Source organism: Drosophila gunungcola (genome assembly GCF_025200985.1).
Source record: "Drosophila gunungcola strain Sukarami chromosome 2R unlocalized genomic scaffold, Dgunungcola_SK_2 000011F, whole genome shotgun sequence".
In the NCBI taxonomy this organism is placed as follows: Eukaryota; Metazoa; Arthropoda; class Insecta; order Diptera; family Drosophilidae; genus Drosophila; species Drosophila gunungcola.
The window spans coordinates 419,829-443,014 of record NW_026453169.1 but is presented as its reverse complement, the minus strand read 5'-3'; the positions used below and the strand labels follow the sequence as shown (position 1 = coordinate 443,014).

The window sequence follows — 23,186 nt, the reverse complement described above, 5'->3', positions numbered from 1 at the left end:
TGCGTGACTTGTGGCATCGAGGAGAGCGTGCTTGAGTCGCGGTTGCCTGTTGTATAACTTCTGCTGTTGAACTTTCCCAGGGGTTAGGACTCCCCCCCCTCTGGGCCGCCCCCTTTAAGGGGATAAGTTCTTCCTATAAATCACATAATCAGCAGGGGCCGGGCCTCATAGGAAATGCGTGGCTATGCATTTCACTGGTTGCCATTAATAAATTAATTATACAACCATGACGCGACTGAGCTTAGTTTTATCCACAGTTGCACGCACACAAAACAAAAAAAAAAAACAAAAAAATGCACACTGATATAAAAAAAACTTGAACATTTTTGTCATCAGCACAACAACAGCAAATATTGTGCAAATGTTGATGGTCAAAAGTTGGCTCACGCCTTGTCCAAAGCCATGGCAAAAAAAGCAGCTCGAAATGCAGTCAGCCAAAAGACAAATAGCAAGTGAGTGGTGACGGTGTTTTCCAAATTAAATAGGCGAAAATGGGATGCTCTTTATTGCAAAGCATCAAAATCAATGCAAATTTATATTATGAAAAATTCTTGTAGATTGAAACATTTAAATTTAACAAGCCGCCAGTAAAGTTATTACAAGCAACTCATTGGGTCTGCAATTTGAATTTCTCCCAAGAGTTAGAAATGCAAATGCATTTCCCCCGACAAATCCCAAATTCGACTTCCTTCTGAGCGTTGCAAATTTAATCACCAGCTTATTATGCCGCACACAAAAAAAAATCCACAAAAAAGAAGAAATATGGAAAATGCAACAGCCCCACTCCACACCAGACCGGGCCAAGTCTGGTGCTGACTGGCAAAGGAAAATGGGAAAATGGAAAAAGCGAAACAACAACAAACCGCCCGTCTCCGTGAAAACTGCGCGGCCCCAAACACACACAAAACTCAAGTGGCGCGAAAATTCGAGGCACAGTTGCAGCAGCAGCGCGCAAGCGTGCGGTTTTCCTCCACAGTTTTTCCAGCCAAAAGTAAACAAGGCAAAACGAAACGAAAACTCAAATTAAAAGTCGCATTAAATAAATGAGAAACGAACGAGGACTGCGACGGGCAAGTTTAAACAAAGCTCAAAGACAAAGTTAAATGATATTGTCAAAGTTTGCTTTTTTCCGCAAAGGATATGAGAATATTATTTAGCAAAAAGAACTTGTATTACATTTTTCACAAGTGCTGACTAACAAGAATGTTAAATACCTGATAACAAGTGCAATACAAGGAAGATAAACGATAAAAGAAAAGTTGAATAATAAACTATTACAGGATTGTTGAGTTAAAGTGGGAAAAGTGAAAACTTATGAGTGGAGCACTTTGTGAATTTAAATTATTTAGGGAATACATTTTTTAAGGCTTACAAATATTGTGACAATTTCAAGTTTAACATATCCGATTTCTTTTGAAATATTACAAAATATTGTATGTTAAATAAATGAATGCAAAGCTCAACATATTAATGAACGATGTTTAGTTTCAATTCATATTCAGTATCAGTACTTAGAGTTATTCAGTATCATGTTAAAGTTATTCAAACTGAAAACTCTTAAGAAGCGACAACATTATTGGTAAAGTTTAATATTTTCCCTTTCGAGTATTCAAGTGTGACAAATCAAAATTTATACTTTACATTGAAAAGACGAATTTTTGTTTAGTACATTATGATTTCCTGGAATCTTTTTCTACAGATTACAACCCTAACAAGTCGTTGAAAAACGGCCCTTAATTGTTTAGTTTCATTATTTGTTTTTACCTGTAAAAATATTGTTTAAAAGCAAACCAAATTGAAAATACACAATAGTTTAAAGAATTTGTTATTTGAATTCAAAATGGTGTCGAAACCAAGCTAGTTAAGTTGCAAAACTAATATTTATAATTCAAATGGCCTTAAAATATTAAGCACACATTTTGCTTTTTACACTCAGAAAACTAGATTCCTTGAATTAAAGAAAACATGGCCTTATTTTGGGAATAATTGCCTTAAAGTCGTGCTTTTCATACAACATTTGGGAATATCACGTGGTATATGACCTAAAACTAAGTTTAAGGCCATAATGGCCCTGGGTGTCGTTTAAGGTCATGTTTTACTTAATTCAAGGAACCTAGTTTTTTGAATGTAGTCTTTTAAACTATTGCAGCATAAATATTAAGCTTAAAGAAATTAAGTTGAGATGTTACAAACAACATTTTTTACCCTCACCCCTTATGCAATATTTCCAGGCAAAACATTAAAATAATTGTATTTTTTTATTTTTTTCGCTGAGCACAATTGCAAAGTTATGCATTCACATTACCAGTTTTAAGATAATAACGTGAGGGGTCTGAAAAATGAGACGAGAGCTTAAAAAGCATTTTTCGCAATTAACTCCTGACATTGCCTGTTATATTCAACAAATACTTTTTGCAACATTTTCAGGCTTTACAAACAAAATAGTTCAACGGTGAAAAACTCATTTACAATTTGCATTAAAAATACCAAGATAAAGAAAAGCAACGTGGGAGAATAACAGAAATTTAAACAACAATTACAAATTGAGCTGCCACTTTTGTGGAATCGCGGGAAGAGCAACGTGCAACGTGCAACGTGCAACGCGCAACGTGCAACGTGCAACTTGACGCCTCATTTGGCCGAACTTCCGCCGACGTCCGACACGACCCAAGGAAAATGGCTATCTGCGGCGCCGGCCCCACCTTAATGGTAAGTGCACGGGGTTCATCATTCTGAAATTTTAATATAAATAACCGACAACTGCGAGGGCCATCGAGGCGTGAAAACAACAAGCGCCAGTGGAGAGTCTTCGGGCGAAAATGGCCAGGGCCTGGGCCTGGGAAAAGTTTCGGCCGCTGCTGCGATTTTGTGGACAGGAAATGGACGATCCACTCAGACCATGTGGAATGGTCTCCCCTTCCTGGCACGCACATTTTGCGAATAATTTATTTTCATTGCACTTGAACTTCAATTAGCCAGGAAACAACAGTGGCGCTTGGGGTCTGGGGCCACAACTTTTTGAGCATCCATTTAATTACCAGCCATTAAAATCATACACCGTATGCGAATATTTCAAAGTCTTTTGGCCAAATTCGTTACGCAATTGGCATTGATTGTTTCGCTTTGTGAAAAACTCTGTTGATTTTATGACCTCGACTTTATGAAGGCCCGCTGTGGTTATCTAACCGAATCGCAATCGGAATCCATATCCAACTGCCCGGACGAAAGGAAAATGCAGCAACATTTGCAATCGAAACTGGAAATTTGCAATTTAAGTGGATGGAAAAAAGTTTGCGGCCATTTCTGGCATTTCTTTTGAGCCAAGTTTCCTTGTGGCCCAGGAAGTACCATCTCCCCATGCTCCCCGTGCTCCATACACGCCCCTCTAGACCAGTCAAGTCTTTTATGTGCATTGAACTTGACTTTGCCTTGGGTTTCGGCCAAAGAAAAAGACCAAACAGGTTCTAACTGCCGCCGTTGCAGCTGCAGCCACAAGCAGTTGGTAACACCCACCTTCCACCTCCCACTGTCAATGCCATAGCCACTGCCACTCCCACAGCCAACAATTAGCCCAAGCTGTGCCTTTTGCCTGCTCCGCTCCGATTTCTTATGGTGTCTCGAATTGGTCTTGGCCCACTCTCCTGCTGGTCTGAGCCACGTTTTTCCGCCTTGTTGCATACAACAAGAGGCGATGCCGTAAGCGCATATTGCAGCCAACAATTATACAAACTTGTGGCCAAACAGCAATTACAGAAGCCATTTAATGAAGCAACCTACTCGACATGGAATAAAGCGAGAAGGAACAACGAAGTCCAGAGGGAGAAATGGATACATTGATTGGGTGTCCAGGAGCTTACATATATTTCACATTAAGGAATAACATAATATTAAATCCATTTTCACGAAGAGTTTCATATTTTAGTTAGCAACCAGTTTCTAAGTTTAAGAGTCGGAAAAACCTGTAAAACATGGATTTACAATTTGAGTATGACCCACAGTAAAATTCAAAAGCCACTCAATTAGGAAAAGATCAAATTCCCTTAAACTCAAAAGTAATAAGGCCACAAAAAAACATTAAAATCACTTTAAAACTGTATCACCTCGGTGCAGAACAAACGCAACTTGTTTTCATTTAACTGAACAAGTCTTTTGTTATTGGTTGTGTTGTAAAATAAACCGTACCAAATGCAACAATAAAATTAGTTTTAAATTGTCAGCACAATAAATATATCTTGTTGCCAGTTGCAAAACTCAAAAGCCAATGGGAAAAATGTAATTTAATCAAAGTTTAGCTTTCACTGCAAATATTAAAGTTTCAATTCCAAACTAATGTCAAAACAAACGAAAACGAAAACTTTTTAAAACGGAATGCAGATGAACGAAGAAGTCCTGTGAGAAGAGTTGTTTCTTTGCCTCTTAGCGGGTCGTAAAAGAATTGTTAACTAGTTTTCGCAGCTCTTTTAAGGCCATAAAATCCAACTGAGCAAACAGAAACGAACGCAAATAGCAACAATTTTTATCGCTCTTTTCTATTGAATTTTAAAACGAATCCAGCGCATGTTCCAACTGTAATGAAAAGACACTTTTCCGGGGCAGGAAAATAAACCGAAAAGTGTTAAATAGAAAGCACATAAAATTTTATGCAACCCAACTGAGGTTGAGTAAATGTTCTACTCTCTATGGAAAGACGAGAGTGGGGCGGATGCACTGGCCAGGTTACTAGGCTCAAAGGGTGGGCGTATGGGGGCGTGGCACATGGTTTAAATGTGGGCACAAGGGGCGTGGCTGTATGACGCTGCCCGTTGACTGTGCCAACTTCATAAAAATTCACTCAGGCGCAGTTTTAACGGCCGTTAAATGTTTACGCGGTTGCATTTTTAACGACCGTTGACAGTTCATTTGGATTTAGCTCGATGGGCTTAGTTAAAGGACTGCTGGAAAGAGAGATAAGTCCCCTGGGTGTAATTTTTTTTTTTTTTTTGGCTTAAGGCCCTTTTAAAACTTGCCTAATATACAGCTGACTAGCTGGATTTAATCTATTTCCTTTTGATCCGCCAACATATCTCCACCACTTCTTATCGCAGTCCATCGCGAAATGTAAGTTAATGATACAGCTGGTGGCATTGCATCACAGCCGAACCAATTCGAACACCATAATTGGTCTTACGTAAAACGAGAGTGCAAGAAAAGCAATTCAAATCGAACATCGATGAGTTTAATGGCCATAAAAGCCAAGTTCAACATGTTGACGTGAAAGTGGCGGCGGGCAGGCGAACACCCAACTTCATTTGCGGAGAGCTCGTGCGCAACCCGTTTTATTTGTTTATTTTTTTTAGAGTCCAAATCCGAGCCGAGAATCGAGCTGAGCCAGAGCCAGAGCCAGGTTCCAGTTGAAGCTGGAGCTGGAGCTGGAGCTGGAGCTGCAGCTTCCGTCCAAATGCGGCTTGGTGGAAAGTGAAAGTGGGCAGACGACCAAAAAGCAGGTGGACGGGTGGACATATACGGATTATTTATGGGTCTGGGCGGCCGCATATACATATAAACCAAAGTTGGTTCAACCCTCGCAGATGGCCATAAATTACTATTTTTCTTGGCTCCATTGAGAAATTATCGCCAAATATGATTTATCGATTTTACTTACATCTGAGCGAATCTTAACCTAAAAATAAATAATTTTTATTTATATAAATTTCTTTCGTATTTAAGTGCATTGTTTCTTGAACTAGATCGTTTTTGACATCACCTAACAACTTATAAGAAAGCTTAAAATCCAAAATTTTTCAAAAGGGTATGTTTCACGAACTAAATGTACTTTTCCATAATATCAAGGGTTCTGCGGTATAGGTTAAAAATCTTAAATCCGATGTTTGACCACATTTTTTAATTTCTTTTGGAATCTTGTAATTTTTAGTTGGATTATAAATATATTTAGTTTGATTTTTTAAAGCCTTAAAAGCAACATTTTTTAGTTTTAACTACTACCTATTTTCTCTAGTTTTAAAAAAGTCATGGCACCCTTTAACAAGTCTTAAAAAATGTAAGATTATTATTATATTATAAGTTAAACTTATAATCACAGCTTACTTTAAGTTCGAGGTGGCAATATTTTTATAACTTAATTATTTTTCTTGTTCAGATACTGCTTCTTACTGTGATCTTGACTCTCGGCCAAGCAGCGTATACTTGGCATCGTTTGCCCTCTCTGGAAACCTTTTCCACATATGAGGTAAACATTGAAAGCCCAAACCTAAAAAACGATATAAATTTGAACCCAATGATTTTCAGGACATGCAGCGTTACTTCGATCAACGTAATTTCCGCAGCATGAGGCAAATTGATAACCCCACAGGGGACACATATTTGGCTGCCTTTAATCAGTATAACGAGCAGCAGGAGGATAAGAGTCCGAGGCGGGTGACCCAATCCCACTCCAGGATAAAACGGGAGCAGCGTCAACTGCCCACCGCCCCGAGAATGCTACGTTTCGAATTGGCAGATGCCGTGGAACCTAGCCCGGAACTTAAGCAAATCCTAAGGCAATATCATGCCAGGGCCTTGAAGGAAAATCCCACTTCTGTGAGTCCGCACAGCACAACTCAAGCACCCTTACCAGTTGTAAGCAGCACCAAGGCCCCAAAGATTAAATCACGGAAACCACGTCGCCAGAAAAGATCAGTCATTGGCGCCCAGCAACCTGCGGACTTTAAGGTCCACATGATTCCCTTTCAAGAAACGGATGCGAGGGAGCCCGATGCCCTGACCGCTCAGCTGATTAAGAAGGGCCGCTCCCTGGATCTGCAAAGTCAGGCTACGAGATCTGCTCCTGATTTCCACCAGTTAAAGACCCAAGGGGCTAGAAAGCAGCCTTTCCAGGTGCGGATTCGCAAGACGAAGCGCTCCAAGCGCTCAGCTCCGCAAATGATCAAGTTTGAGTTGGCGGATGCCAAACCCTTGCCTCAAAGAGCCGGAAAACAGCTGTCATCCGAAGCTGTGCCCACCCTGCTGACCATGGAAGCCCAGCCGCGGAACAAGACCCAATCTCCCCAGTTGACCACACCCAGTTCTCGGATGGAGGACAATGACATACTGACGGGTGAGGCCACGGCGGAAACCAAGCGGATGTATGTTTACAAGGAGTCACCTTTGACCTCTGGACATGTGAAGACCAAGAAATCCCTCAGCGCCCTGCCCCACGAAGTTCAAAAGGTCATCAGCCAGCTGATGAAGGACGGATTGGGTGGCAAGGCGTACGTGAAGTATCTTCCCGCCCAGAAGACCGATTACGAGCACTACAAGGCCAAGCCCGTAGCCTATGGGGCCAAGCCTCTGGGCAACTATGTGAAGTACATCAACAAGCCATTGGAGGCATCAGTAGCTCCGGCTCCTGTCCAGGTGCACATCCAACCAGTGCCGGTGGTAGAGCAACTGCGGTATGTCTACAAGCCCGCCTATGTGGCAGCTGCTCCCGCAATATCCCAGCCCATTGTGGTCCAGGAGGCACCAGTGCCCACTGCGGCAGTGGAGGAAGTGCACCACACCTACACCGCCGAGCTGGCACCACCGCCCACCCAGACTCTGGATGTGGTTGTGCCGCATTTCAGACCCTCCAAGCCAGATCCCCTGCTGGCCGAAGCCCCCGCCATCTATGGCAAGCCCCTGGAGTCCTACAACTACGCAATCCAGCCGGAGGAGCCCTCTCCTCTGATCAAGATCGAGTACCATGCCCAGCCGGATGGCCTTAAGGAGCACTACAAGCAGCTGCCCGAGTTCCAGCAGCTGTCCACGCTCATTGGCAAGTCGCCGGATGACCAGATCCACGGCCTCACCTATCTCCTGGCCAAGGAGATGCAGGCCAAGTTGCAGAGGCAGGGCAAACAGCTGGTGGATCGGCCGCAGGACAGCACCGCACCGATCCTGTTCCACCCGGCCCAGGTTCCAGCTCCTGTTGCACCCACTCTGAAAACCCTTTTGGACCATGGATCGCTGGGCATCCAGCCGGGTCGCCTGATCGGCATGGCCAAGACCAAGCAGTATGTGCCCATCATCGAGCCGGGTAACAACGATGTCAAGGAGCTGCCGACGGTGGCCTCCAAGGTGCCCACACCCAGTTCCTACATCGACTACACCCACGGACATGGCCTGTCCAACGGATACGAGGGCGTGGCCCAAGTGCATGAGGATCCGGTGACAACGGTGGAGCACGTGGTGCACCACCCCACGGTGGCCACTCACATCCAGCACCTCAATCCGCACCAGCAAAACCACCTCCCGCAGCAGCACCACCTCCAGCAGCAGCACGTCCACCACCACGGACTGGTGGCCACTGTCCTGCCGGCGGAACTGGACGCGGACAAGGGCGAGAATGGCCTGCACTTTGCGCACAGCCAAGAGGATAAGTCGGTGAGTGAAGATTGCAGACCTAAGGGCTTTGGGTTTAATCACCCTTCAATACTTGGGCTTAGATTGCAATTGATTTGTTTCCCTCACAAACGTAAATAAAAGTTTAGATGTTATAGTTGCATAAAAAAAGATGTCATAAAATGTACAAATTTGTAGGTAAATAAGCTTAAATGGTAGAACATACCTGACTGAACGCTTGCCTTTTTATTTTAAAACCAACCAAAGTCGAAAAGTTTTCTCAAATCTGTTATGCTTATGCCAAAGCATTTGAATACCAAAATATGTTAATATCGGGTGGACTTGTGGAAGTTTCACTGTAAAACCGTGGAGGGAACCCCGCCCCAAATGCATTAAATTAAGGCATACCTTGGGGCGCTCGACAAAAGGCTTAGCGCTCTCCCGAAAGCGTGCCCCATTGATTGGCATAGGCAAAAACACAATCAGCATAAATAAGACGAGCTGGGGCGGCCACAGACAAACAAACAGGGTGCCAGACGGATAGACACTCCACTGCACGACACTGCGGCAGTCACAACAATGGAATTCCCTGCAGCAGGGACCTTCACTTCCACTTCCACATCCACATCCTCATCCACTTTCACAACCCTGCTACCTGCTCCACTGTGCATCCTTTTAAAGCCACCTTACCCCCGAGTAACCGCTCTGTGTGCAATTCAGTTTGATTGCCGATCCATGTCTCGCCGGTAATGCACTTAATCGAATAATTTTCAAGTTCGACAAGCATTTTCAATGTCGTTAGCCAGTGTTCCCCCCATTTCTCCTTCAATCCATCGTCTGCTACCTGGCAACACAGCCACAAAAGCAATGCAAACGACTTCGTCTTTCATTACTATATAGTACTATCCATTCGACTGCAGCTCGCAAATACACTTGGGAAAAATACTGAAATATATATCAGATCATATATAAATTGATAAAAATTAACTAAATATTTTCAATTATCATTTGACTTGATACGACTAAAATTTTTTTTAAAAACGTAAATTTATCTTGATATTTGTCCAAAAACCAAATAAGTTAAACTCATTAAAAGCAACTTGACTATTTTATATTCTTTTAATTTAATTAACATGGTCAAGATCGAATTATTCATCATAAAATGTAACTCATTAATTGAAACTCATACTCGTTTCTAAGTGTATGTGTACCGGCCCGACATTTTGGGGCGCTGTCTGGACCAATTGATATAGATATATGGCAGCTGATACGGTATATATTCATTTGGCCAACCTCAAGCACTTGAAGCGTGTGCCAGGGAAATGCACTTCACTCCACATGCGTCTCGGAATTAACATTTTTCTTTCACTGGCGGAAAAACTTTCGCGCAGCTTGGGGTTTCCTGAATTTAATTTATCTGTATTTCTTTGGCGAACCAGAAGGAAAAGTCCTGGGCAATGGAGCGTCTTTGTGCGCAGCCAGGCAAAAGGCCACGAAAAGTGTCTTGGAAATGCGAAATGAGCAGAGAGTGTGTGCACAGCCACCAGACACACCTGAGTTGGGGGAATGAAAGGAAAGTACAGCAGGTGCGGGTAACCCCGCAAAATAGCGAGTTTAAGGACACCAAAGACATCGATACGTACATATTTGTATTAAAAGCGCACTTAAAATGAACGAGCGGCGTAATCAATTTAAAGAAGAAATTTGTGTTTTAACTTTTGGACTTTTGATGATATTTTAAGTCGAAATACGTTTGATATAAAACTCCCATGTCGTAATACCGCTGCTACCAGATTATCAATAGAAATTTTGTATTTTACTTAAGGGGGTATTCTAGTCTAGAAATTTAAAAAATATTAAAAGATTTTTTAAAATTCGAATTATTTATGGAGACAATTATAAATGTTTCTTAAACTTTAGACGCGTTTTACTCGAAAGTACTTTTTTTTAGGTGACTGACATGATATTTCAAGTTCTTCTGAACCTATTCATTTGAAATTTGGTATAAAAATACTACTTTATATATATTATACTATTCTCTATCGCGTCTGCCTCGAAAAAATTGGTTTAAAAACATTTTGTTTCAGTTTATAATTAAGTATTTAATTTTGAAAATGGTCAACCCGACAACGGCGTCTTTAGAAATGAAGATTATTTTTCATTAAATTCAGGCTTAATACCACTACGCTAAGATACCCCCAAAACAATTATCACAACTTGACGCCGAAAAGTTTGATTTACTTGAAAATATCAAAACAAAATATAACACTTGGCCGCATATTGCGTCGGCCAGTCGTCCAGCACTGATCACCACACTAGCCCACCAGCCTCACTTCATTTCGGGACAGGCCATTTGGTAGACGAACTGCACGAGGGTGCGGGTGGGGCGTCCGGTCATGCGCTTTTTGGTGAGGTAGGGCACCAGTCCGTGTTTGGTGAGCAGCCCGGTGCCGCGGGTGTCCAGATGCGCCCAGTCCACGCAGGGCACCAGTTCGTGGAGGATGGCGGCCGCCAGGCAGGAGGTGGCCAGTCCCCGTCCGTTGTTGCTCAGATCGAAGGATCGCTCGTCGGTGACCTGCTTCTTGTAGTACTGCCACAGGGGCAGGCGCCACACGCGGTCCCCGGAGATGGAGCCGGCACGCTGGAACTGCTTCCAGATGTAGTGCGAGTTGGACCAGATGCCGGTGGCGCCGCCGCCGAAGGCCTTCTTCACGCCAGTGTTCAGGGTGGCAATGTCCACCACCAGGCGCGGCAGATAGGTCTTCTGGCCGTAGAGCAGCGGATCGGTGAGCACCACCACACCGGCCTTGTCCAGATCCCGCACAGCCATCGACTTGCCATTGAGCAGGGTGACCACGTCGCCGGGCTTGGCGGACATGCCCGAGGGCATGTTCTCGCACAGCGGGATGATGCACGTGACGTTGATGGGCAGCGACAGGGCGGCGATGCAGCGCATCATGGCCACGCAGCAGGCGGCCGCCGACATGCTGCCCCGGTACTCGTCCATGCCCTTGCAGGGTCGCAGGTTGAGGGCGCCCGAGTTGAAGGTGATGCCCTTGCCCACAAACAGGATGGGCTTGTCGTCGGGCGCCGTGCCGCAGTAGCTAAGCTCGAGGAGCACGGGCGGCTCACAGCTGCCCTTGGCGATCATCAGGAAGGCGTTCAGCCGCTGGGCCTCGATCCAGTCCATGGTGCGGACCTCCACGGTGATGCCACAGGGACACAGAGCGTCCACAGTGGCCTGGGCAAACATGGTGGGCGTCATGCAGTTGGCCGGAGCATCGCTCAGACGCCTCGCCAGATTCTGGGCCTCCGCCTTGAATATGCCCCGCGTCCAGCCTTCGTGGTCCGGGGATTCGAAGAGCTCCAGGGTCGGCACAAGTGGCATGTTCTTCTTGGACAGATTGTCTGGGAACCGCCATACAGCCAGTTGAGAACCCTCGGCCGCCTGCTCCGCATAGTCCATGCCGTCGACCAGCACATTGGTGATGCCCTGCTGCTGCAGCGAACGGGCGCCCACGCCGGCGGCCACTCGCACGAACTCCATGCCCTCGTCCAGCATCTCCAGCTCGTTGAAGCCGATCCCCTCCAGGCCCACGCCCACAACGGCCACAGCCGCGAACTCCGTGTCGATGTTGTGGAACACCTTTCCACGACCCAGACGCCCATCCAACTTGGTCTCGCAGATGGCCTTCATCAGCTTGCCCTGCACCCGCTGATCGATCTTCTGGCCCGCCGGCGTCAGCTTGGGGTCCTTGTCGCCCTCCTTCTGGTACAGGCCGACGACCACGCCCCTCGTTATCGCCCTGCCCTCGCCGCAGGAGAATCGCACTCCGGCGCTGGACAGGATTCGCGGCTTGCACAGGGCACTCGCGACTTTCAACGAGCATTGGAACTGACGAAGCTTGTTCATGGTGACTTATTATTGGCTTGCTTTGCTTTACTTGACTATATGGATATTATGATACTCCGAAAATCGGTTTAGGGTTTCCAAAAATCCCCTCCAACGAACGCTACTAATACTACGAATTTGGGCGATTAAAACAAGTCCGTCTGGTTCCACACTCGAATTTTTTCAGGAAAACCGGAAAAATAAGTTTAGAAAACAGAACGAAACTAACTTGGAAAGCAAAAACGAAAAATTTTTTCTGGGGACTTTTTAAAACGAACGATCTGTTCTCTACCGGCGTACGAATTAAAATGATTCTGAGCATATTGAGGCCTCAGAGCTGGGAAGGCACCTGTCATAACGATTCCAAGGAGAACTTGATTCCAAATTTTTGCACTTTCAACAACTGAAGCTAATAATCGAAGAGCTGGTAAACTCCCGCACAACCATAAAATATAAACTTGTTCCAAAAGCCTTTAAGCCTACACTTTCATTTATGTTCTTAAAAAAATATATTTATTATTATAAAGTTTCTCAAAAGTACATTTAATCAAAATACCAAATTAGTTAAGGGAAGAGAATTTTTTTTATAACAGTAATAAAAATTTAGGACAAAATTAATGTTTTTACATATATACACTCATTAAAAAAATAGAAAAGTAAAAATAAATATATTACTATTGGATTTAATGTTTTTTTAATTATAATATTAAGTACAATTGCATATAAAATTACATGAATTAATATTACAAATTTAAATATATGTGGAAAACATTAAATTTTAAATAATTCCTATTTCTTAAATTACATTTTCAGATATTTAAATCACATTAAAAAAATCAAATAAAAAATTTAAAAATTGTTTAATATTTCCATATTTAAAATTAATAATAACCGCAACAAATGAAAATCAAAGTGAAAATATTTTAACAGAACACATTATAATTTGGTGTACTACGTTTCTTTTAACAATGTACTTAGCTATACAATTTTTATTAAGTCCTCAAAATGACATGAGTTAAAAATGTCAACATATTTTTCCCAAATTCTTAGTGATTACTTAATTAAACAAACATTTTGATTAGATATTGTGATCTTATTTATATTTTTTAATATTAATCATATATTTGTAAATCTAATAAGGCAATAACAAGCCATTTGCAAGTGTTGAAAAAACCCTAAGTATGTATAATAGTGCCATTTAAAAGCTTTTCGTCTAAGTAGAGAGTTGACGTGCAGTATACAAAATGCAATTGCCACAAAGAGGCCAAGAGGACCACTTTTCAAGCAAGTCGACAACAACTTCCCTCTCCTTAACTCCATTCAGTCGCTGCCAATCTACTTAAAATTGTTTTCGAGCTGAATTTTATTTTGCAGCGGGCAGCACTTTTATTCGACTCTCAATCGACAGAGTCGGAGGGTGCAAAAGCTGATTACATTTTATTTATTGGCGTTGCCAAATTGCAATGGGGATATCTTGCATCTCTCGGCTCTCGACTTTGGCGTTAATGCGCATTAAGCCGGGTTGGCCAAGGCTTCTCCATGCAGCTCCAATAAACAAGGAGTCAAAACTGGCCGAGAACTGGGAAACTGGGAAACTGGGAAACTGGTGCTGAAACACACATTGTTTTACTGCCGTTTAGCATGATTTTTAATAGGCTTTTGCCTTGTTCCTGTACGAGTTGTTGGAGTTGTCGTCATCGGACTAAGCCCCATTGCCCGGTCTGGTTGTTAAACCCCACAAAAACGCCGCCTGATGGTCATGATGGGCCAGCAAAGGGATGCCCAGACATTGTCCTTCTCCTGCTGCTCCTGCTACTCCTTCTGCTCCTGGTTTTCGTCCGTCCAATACGTCCAATCCGTCCGTATCTGACAGGCAAACGACACTTGTTAGGCTCAAGTTTGGGTGGAGTTTAGGCCGCTCTGGGGCGGATTGGCCAAAAGAGGGGGAGGTGGCCGTGCCAACATGCCGTTGCAATGCTCGTCATGGGACTTGTTTGACGGCATCTGCTGCTCCTTCTAACGTGTGCGAACATGGTCAGATTTTTCGGGCATTTGTCATTTTATTGTGGTCGAAATGGTCGGTAATGGTCGTCACTCAGTCTCTCAAGCCCTATACAGGGCAACTTCCAAAGGACGAGCTTTGGGTTTTACCATTTAGCACAAAATAAAAACTTTCAATACTACGACGAGTTACTACCTGTTAGTAGCTGTCTATTTTTTCAAAAACATTTTATTAATCAATTTAATTTAATTTAAAGACTAAATAAATTATAAAAATCCAGCACTAAGAATTTACATTTTAAATTGATTTATTTTCTTACCTTAATTATTTGCATAAATCAAACTTTAGTTAATGTAAAGCTCATATTAAAGATTAATATGACTTTGCTAACTAATAGTTATTGGCTAAATTGCTGAAATCAGAGTCAAAACATGCATATTCCACAGGAGTCGATGTCTTTGTTTTGGGATAAACTGAACAGGGACTTTTCTTCGAAATTCTCTCCTTAACAGTATAAGTAACCAAAATCATGGCAATGCTAATTAAATTAAAACAAAGCAGTCACAGGATGAAACAAACCAGTAAATCAAATTAGGAATGAAATATTGACAGAAGCCTTTTGAATAAAATTTGATAAAGTAAGGGTGTAATTTAACTATCAATGTATATTAATGGATATCGTATTTGGATTGTATCACTTTAAAAAGTTTCATGTACTTTTAAAAAGGTATACCATGGTACATAACCTTCATTATCTCTTCATTAAAATGTCGCTTAAGGAACTATTACGGCCAAATATAACATTGTCGTGTAAAATTTTAAAAGTAAAAAAATGAAAATTAAATATTTCATCTAAGTAAACTATACATAAACCTATTTTTATAAAAGTTTTATCTATTCAAGTCCTACTGTAAAATGTTTGCGTTTGTTCGTGTTCTCGCTTGCCATCTGCAGGTGCAATATTTTCTGGCTCCCACTCACATATTTTAATTTCATTTTTATTTCAACCCCTTTGCTGTTGCTTGTTTTCTTTGGCCTTCTTCTTTTTGTTGCCAAATGTGGGGGCACAACATATTTTTGCAAGTGTTGAAAAGAGGATGCCTGGGATTTAAGTTTTATTTAATGGAGCCCTGCACAACATATGTTTTTGGGGATTATAAGTTCGGTTCAAGCATTGCGAATCACTCGACAAAAGGGTTTTCCACACAGCGAAAGGTTGGCTCCCAAGAAATCCCCTTGGCATGTGTTTCTAATGTGCTCCGAGTGCCTTTGTCCTGCAATTGATGGGTTTCCAGTGTGCTTTCCTTTTTAAGAAATTTGCAAGTGAAAGAACCCTAAACAAGGCATCCAAAATTGGTGTCGATTTCCCCCAGCCTGCCTCAGCACATCTGAACCGATGGTTGACTTTAAATTAGCTTCACTTCATCCGCTACCCATAATAAACCACAGCCACCCGACTGCAACTACAGGGATGGCTAATATTCCGGCCCTCTCAGAAAGGGAAAAACTATATGTAGCCCATGTAGCTCCATGCCATTGCTTCTGCTATTCCTACTCCTATTCCTATTCCTATTCCTATTCCAATGATGTTTGCAACGTATTGACAGTCACATTCGCATAAAAATCACGTAGTTTGACATTTTTCTTGCTGCTCTGCCATTTCGTTAGATGGTGTTCTTTTTTTTTTTTTTTTTGTCAGCTGCCGCTCCTGCAGGTCCGATTCTCGGGGATAACAAGGATGTGGAGGAGCAGGAGTTCCAGGAGCAGCAGCTGTCACGCAATCAGTCCGAGCGCAGAGCCAACAAACTGATAACTCAATTTTGGTTAGAGACGCCTCTCCCGCCCCTTGGCTGGAAAAATGAAAATTGCTAACAAGCGAGCCATAAAAACTGTGGCCAGCGGTGGTGGTTGCATTTAAAATTTTTCACCATTTTCCGGCACACTGCTGAAAATTATACAACAATTTTCGCAGAAGGTCCGCCGGTCCGTCTAATCATCGACCAGTGCTCTTTTCGGATCTGAAGCTGGAGCTGTAGCTGCAGCGGTCATAATTGCGTGGCCCAAAAGTTTCGTTGAAAGGCGGTGGCAATTGTGTCAATGGCTGCCGTGTGGCATCAACGAGCCCAGGACACCCATTTGCCTGACGAACGCTGTTGAACACGTTCCACTTGATGGGGCTTTTCACACTCCCACTCCACCGCAAAGTGGAGCCCCCAGCTCACCATTCAGACATCCACACCCACAAGCACAGTGGCAGTGGAGCACCTCCGAACGCATTACATTGTAAAATTGGTTTTTGTAAATTGTTTGGACACAACATTTATTTCCATTTAAATGCGATTTGGCCCGACTCGGTTGCTGACCATCCTCGGTCCCAACTCTTGTTCAATTTTAAATGAGCATGCAGCTGCAACTGCCACTGCCACTGCCACTGCCACTGCCACATGCCACATTCCTGCCCCCAATACCCAATCCTTTCTCCTGGCCAGGAATCTCTGCCTCTGCCTGTGTCCCTTGAGGTTTTCGGGCTTCAGTAAGAGGTGTTTGCAGCGCTTAAACGAATTGTGTGAATAATAAACGCAACACACTGGGGGCACAGCCATCGGAAGGGGATTCTGGGCGGCTTTAGTTACCCAACAAGGATTAGTGTTATGGCACTGAAGGGGGGTGAACGGAGTTCGGAATCCTTTCCGGCTGAGTGCAAATCATGAGCTAATTGAAGAGGGTAGCTAACGCAACGATTTGAATGGCTAAGAACGAGATTAAGTGGGGTCTCGCCAGACTAGAGTCATGTGGAAATTTAATACCATAAAATCTAATGCTGTCTGTTATCCAATTTAATTTCTTGTAATTTATCTTACTGATTGGTTTGCCTAATATATGCAAAAGAGATAAGACAGTTGGTATACCATTCTTTACTTTTGTATCATTTAAAATATTTTTATTTATTCAACCTTCATTAAAATAAATGTAATTTGAAATTAAAATATTTGTTTTTCATTTGCTCTATAAAAATCTTTGAAACTAAAGAGACTATTAATTTAAATATCTTGAAAATGATTAGTTGTTAATAAAAAATTAAAATTTTCAATGACTGGTAAAAAAGATTAGTAAGCCCAAATATTTTGTATTCAATTTAAATATATTCCCTTTAATTTTTTTTAATAATTTTAATTATGAAAATATTACAAAATTGTTGAATTTTTCATTTGACTATTTTTGGATTTGATTTAAGTATACGGAAAATTAATTTAAATGTAATGCATGTAATGTAATTTGATGTAATGTAAAATGCATTTATATCAAATAGGAACTATTTTAAATCTTATAAATTTAACATTAATTTAAATTTTCAATATTATATCATGTAATTTTATTGGCATTGTATTTAATATTTAATTTACAAATTTAAATTCAATAGTCAGATATTTGTTTTTACTGTTCCGTTTTTATATCAATATATCAACTTAACTAGCTATGGTTGTCAGTCGCTGGTGTTATTTTTTTTTTTTCAAACTTTTATTTGCAAACGTTTTATATTGATGGACTCAGCTTTTGTTATTTTTTATTGACAGCCCTAGGGGCTTAATAATTGTCAGTGGTTGGTCAACTTTTCTTGATGTTCCAACCGCAAAAACCTGACAGGCAAACAACAAATCGAATTAAGTGGAAAATCACAATGAAATCCAGTCGCACAATGATTTGGGCCACACCCACGGATAATGAACATCCTGGCCCCTCCGGCCGCAAGGGTTAACCACAAGGGCAGCGATGGGTGGTTGGGTGGTGGACTGGTGGGGTTAAGGTTAAGGCCAGGCCAATGCCGCTGGGCAAACAAAAGGCAAAAACATTTTAATGAGCGCAGATGAAATGACAAAGCCACGGGGTTTTCGGGGGAAAAAGGCGGGGCAAGGCCAGGCAGTAACAATGCTGATTACATGCAAATTAAAAGAAATAAAAGTCAGCCAACGCCTTGGATGTCCGATGTCAAAGCATTCTCCTTTGGGCCAAAACAAAGTGGGTGGCGGCGGCTCGGAAATGCGCATTAAGTTACCAGCGGAGCTGGAGCTGGAGCTGGGGCGATGGCTTATTGCTTTTCGCCATGAAAGAAAGTTGGAGCTGCTCGGCATGTCAATTTGGACATACTTTGGCCATCTGATCGCTCACTCGCAACTAAACGAACTCACGTAGTTTGGGCTGCAATTGCATTTTGCACTCGACTCGCTGCACAATTCGCTAAAAGCCAGCGCCAACAGAGACGTGTTAAATGCAAAAAAAGTGTCCGTGGAATCCAGCAATAAACTTGGCTCGCAGAGGCACTTTTGTCATATTTGGCCAGCCATCTATCTATTTATCCATCCCATCCTTGGCAATCTGATGGCGACGGGGCGCAAAAAATTGGCCACGTCATCGGGAAAAGGGTCCAGTTCAATATGGCACGTGATCTGATTCGGATTCCACTTCGCTGGGCCCAACATTTTTTCCAGGCAAACATTCGGACTCACCCGCCCCCGACATGTTTCATCTGCAATGTAATTATGTTCAATGTAATGAAACCAACTGGTAGTGAAATTCGAAACTGCAGAGCCTTGCAGTACAATGTTAAATCTTGTCTGGACACCAGCCACAAATTTGCATACTCATCCGCTGTTGCGGTTTATTTTCACTTATTTTTTCTTCCAGACACATAGAAATCTATTAACATTTTTGCCGTGCTTCTAATGAAGCCCTTACCAACGCAGAAATACTTTTTTTGCATTTCATTAGGAGATGAAAAAGAGTGCAAATGTTGGCAAATTGCTGGAGCAGAGAATTTATTAATTATGTTTAACGCGTTGGCGGTAAAAAGTTGAACGAAGAGGGCAGACTGCAATCAAATCGAGTCCTTTCTTGGGGGAAAACTCCATAGAACAAATGCCAATCAGGCTTGCAATCAAAGGAAAACACTTCTGCCAGGTCTATACATTTTCTAAAGCCACGAAAAACTTTTGTTCTGTCACACGAAATAACATTTCCCCTTAGTAAGTTAAATCTAGTCAACAATGTAACTTAATTAAACTTAATTTACAACTCATTAACATATCAAAAAGTTTGCCACGCCCCCTCCTCAGCGCACAAATCTTATGGCCTGGCCATAAAAACCACAGAGGCAGCCCAAAACATGTAGCGAAAGTTGCCAACAATTGTCGTCGGGATCCCGAAAACATTTGAATGAGCGGCAACGGAAACGGAAACGCACACTCACACCCGCGAGCACACATCCACTTGCTTATTTTATTCTATTTTCATCTGGCTGAAATGCGAAGTACTTACAAATAAAAGGCAAAGCCAAAATTGTTCAGGACACAGCAAAACGACAGCCAAGCTGCATACAGAATGCCACAGATTTTGAGGGAATTCAGATTCGGATTCAGATTCAGATTCGGATTCGATCGGGGACTCGGGGACTGGTCTCGTATATTGTTGCAAATTTCATTACGATACAATTTACAATCGCATGCATAACAAACCGAACCTTGCGAGTGACAGACAACCTCGAGTCCCCCACTCCCAACTCCCCAATCCGAATCCCAGTTCTCACCACCTCCGGCCGCCCCCGAAATCGGCTAAGACCCAATTCTGCTTTTGCACTCAATTGAGATATACCCTTGCTATCCTTTCAGCCTTTGCATTACCACAATTGGATTGCATTTCCGAAAATTATCTTAATAAAGTAATCCTTTTTGACACTCTACATGTTACTTGAAAAGTAATTAAATTACATAATTTACATTTTGATTTTCCCATGTCGTTTAAAAGCCCCAAATTAAAGCTGTTCATTGTCGCAAACATCGTTTCTTGTTACTTAAATCTATAATTGAACCCTTCACGATGCAGTGCGATGCTTTTAAATATAAAATCTATCAACATTTTATTTAATTGTGTTAAATTTCAAGTCGATAGGATAAATGCTTTCAGGAAACTAGGCTTTGGAAGGCTCCTGCTCAAATAAATTAATTTTTATTTTATTCTTATATATAATACTATATTTGCATACATGTTGTCTTTCTGTAATGTTCTAAAATTGGGTCACAAAAAAATTATTGAAAACATTTATTAATAATATGTTAAACAAGTAATTGCTTTCGGCATGAGAAACCATTGTAACCCCTTTGTAATCACGAAATGTTCTTATATATTCGCTTTTTTTTTTTAAGTAAAAATTGTCACAGCGCGTCTTCCAGTTGTCGCTTTCAGTCTTCACTGTACATGACAGTGTGCTTAATGCATTTTGCATTTTGCATTTTGCCTCGCATACTTTTCAGCATGCGCACGAATTCGCCACTGCAGCAGTGTTGAATGTGCATATGGGAGGGACTGGTGCCAGTCACTCCCTTTTGGTGAATGCGAATGCAACTTATCGGTTTACTGAACAATCTACGCAAATACATAACTAACTTATTTCCCGCCCCGCCCCCCATGTCCCTTTGTGCTTTCGTTGCAGCTGCAGCAGTACGCCTCAAAGTATGCGTTCGGTTATCGCATACGTGATTTCCATACCGGCAACGATTTTGGCCACAAGCAGAATCGTGATCTGCACGGAGTGACACGCGGCCAGTACCATATCCTCTTGCCGGACGGAAGGATCCAGAATGTAATCTACCACGCCGACGATACGGGCTTCCATGCGGACGTCAGCTTCGAAAGCGGCGCGAAACATTGAATCTGGTCTAAACCAAGCGGCCTAATGTGCAATCTAGGTTAAGTTAGCCATAAGATATTCTCCCTTAACAAAGAATGTACCCATGTCAGTTAATTGAAGACTCTTTATCAATAAAACGAGCCTTTTTCATTGACTCATCGACAAGTTTTTAAATTGGCTTATTGTTTTCGCACGTTATGCGAAAGAATTAAGTAGCCAAATTAAGCCAAGGAAATAAATTTCAAAAATTACAGTCTCTAATTTAATAGAAACAAACAGATCCGAATAACTAAAGATAAAAACAATTTAAATAACTCAATCCAATTATATTTATACCAGGTTTAGGAACAAAAAAAGGTGCAAAATTAGTTTAAATCAAAAATGTTTTTAAGCATAAGTGCTAAAAAGAAAAAAGTATTTCTTCTTCTATTTTTTCTAAAATAAACTAAAAATGTATGGCTCCAATATTGTAATTTTTTAATAGAATGTAATTTGTTGAATTTTTTTAAGGTAGAGTTATCTTAAAGCAAAAATGCAAAGATTCAAGTTTCGGGTATTTCAGCATAGACTATTGCATGCAAAGTATGATAACAAAAAACACCATTTACAATTTAAATATTCAAAATTCCACACACAGAATACACGCCTTAAAATGGTCATTCATTGTTTTATCGTTCAACTAAATACCAAATAATGACATTACGATTGTTCTATTCTTGTGCAAATGCTGTCCTAGATGTTAAGTGATTTCCATCTCATTTATATTTACTTGAGCACTGCTCAAATTAGTTTAAGCTCTGGAAAAATGTATTTTAAATTAAGAAGCCAGTGCAATAATGCAGGCAAACAATGCCAACCAATGTGTTTAATCGATGTGCAATAAAGTGAAATCAATAAATTAATGACAACACGCGTGAACGGAGGTCTCTGACAAATTGAGCAACTTTCAGCAAGGCAACTGCGAAATACCTGACGGAATCGATTCGAGGCAAACCTTCGAATATTGAATTGGCAGATGCGCTCTGCTCCGTTCGCCTTTTCTTCCATAATTGACTTTTAAATGTTCGTTATTGTGCGTTTAACGCACAACCTGAGCAATTATTCAAGCCTTGCCAGTGACCTTTCACTTCCGCTTGGCCTTTTATGGTTTTGGCTTTTGTTTCCCACACTCAGAATAATATTTTAGATTAATTAAATTTAGCAAAATGGCCTTGAGATTGCTAAGAATGTCTTTGTTAAAGGTATATTAAAACATTTACACCAATCGATTAACCAAGATCCGAGTTATTTCACAATTTTTACTACCATTTTTATAAGCTAGCTATATTTTTAAAACGCTTAAGCTATTTAATGAGGATATTTGTTTCTTCACTTTTATTTTGTCAATTAAAACATTTAACATTTAGTTGAATTTTTATTTCTATGAACATTTATTACGTTCTTTATTAAATTTACTCTTATTTAGCCTTTACAACATTTAATTATAGGTTTGTCAGATTTTAATCTTCATCAGAATTTATTGCGTTTTTTTATTGCCCTTTTTTTTTAAATAAATGACTTCTTGAGAAAAAAAAAACTGTTTCAAGCAAAGGTGAGCACCACCATTAGAGCACATTAATTCCAGTCTTTATAAGTTAATTGTAGACAATTAGTTTTTTTCTAAGTGCAGTCACCTTTGCGGTACGAGTACTAACCAATTTTGATCCGCTCGCCGTCTTGTTTGGCTTTAATTAAAATTGTAGCAAAATTTCTTCTTGCGATCTTCGCCCATCCATTAACCATTTATCATCCGCCGAAGGTCAAGGTGTTTCTGCTGGGTGCTCTCAACCATTTGTATTGCTTGTACTCCAAAAATTGTAGTTTAATTAATTTGCCTGCTTGGAAAATCGATCGATCGCAATGGCTTTTATGCCCCATCATCAACATCATCATCATCGCCGTGACGTACTTGGCCCGAGAGTCCGGGCCAATGGCTTCCAGTTTCGATGTCATCGCAGATACAGAAATATGTATGAAAAACAAAAACAATAACAAAAACAAAACACAGATCGAGAATCGGAATCACATGTGGCTCTGCTACCATTTAAAGTTCAATGTTGCCAACAATTGTAGAAACAAATTTCAGTCTCGCTTACTTCTGTTGTTGGCTTGTTTCTGTCTTTGGTCAATTTGTTTGCCACTTTCCGACTCCGCACCTTTAAATTGCTTTTGGCATTATTCTTTGTATTTGTTCTGCTGACTTTGGCTTTGCA

At 41.4% G+C, this 23,186-nt stretch overlaps 2 protein-coding genes across 3 annotated transcripts; one reads left to right on the top strand and one right to left on the bottom strand.

Moving 5' to 3' along the window:
- The first annotated feature begins 942 nt into the window (after positions 1 to 942).
- LOC128255449 (uncharacterized) lies at positions 943 to 21,844 on the top strand. 2 transcript variants are annotated; one of them, XM_052985053.1, is made up of 5 exons: positions 943 to 991; positions 2,428 to 2,709; positions 6,137 to 6,226; positions 6,286 to 8,400; positions 20,743 to 21,844. In XM_052985053.1, exons 2-5 carry the CDS (start codon positions 2,677 to 2,679, stop codon positions 20,953 to 20,955), a joined length of 2,451 nt encoding a protein of 816 aa, XP_052841013.1. In that variant the 5' UTR covers positions 943 to 991; positions 2,428 to 2,676; the 3' UTR covers positions 20,956 to 21,844. The 2 variants fall into 2 exon arrangements, with proteins under 2 accessions (XP_052841013.1, XP_052841012.1); XM_052985052.1 differs by having other exon boundaries at positions 20,737 to 21,844.
- LOC128255450 (cytosol aminopeptidase) lies at positions 10,576 to 12,566 on the bottom strand. The gene has a single exon (XM_052985054.1). It carries the CDS (start codon positions 12,269 to 12,271, stop codon positions 10,688 to 10,690), a length of 1,584 nt encoding a protein of 527 aa, XP_052841014.1. The 5' UTR covers positions 12,272 to 12,566; the 3' UTR covers positions 10,576 to 10,687.
- Positions 21,845 to 23,186: the final 1,342 nt, after the last annotated feature.

Bases quoted from the DNA above. Each gene is read 5' to 3' on its own strand.
- LOC128255449 (XM_052985052.1), top strand. From the start codon at position 2,677: ATGGCTATCTGCGGCGCCGGCCCCACCTTAATG. The intron at 2,710-6,136 runs GTAAGTGCACGG...TTTCTTGTTCAG, and splicing joins GCGCCGGCCCCACCTTAATG to ATACTGCTTCTTACTGTGAT. The intron at 6,227-6,285 runs GTAAACATTGAA...AATGATTTTCAG, and splicing joins AAACCTTTTCCACATATGAG to GACATGCAGCGTTACTTCGA.
- LOC128255450 (XM_052985054.1), bottom strand. From the start codon at position 12,271: ATGAACAAGCTTCGTCAGTTCCAATGCTCGTTGAAAGTCGCGAGTGCC.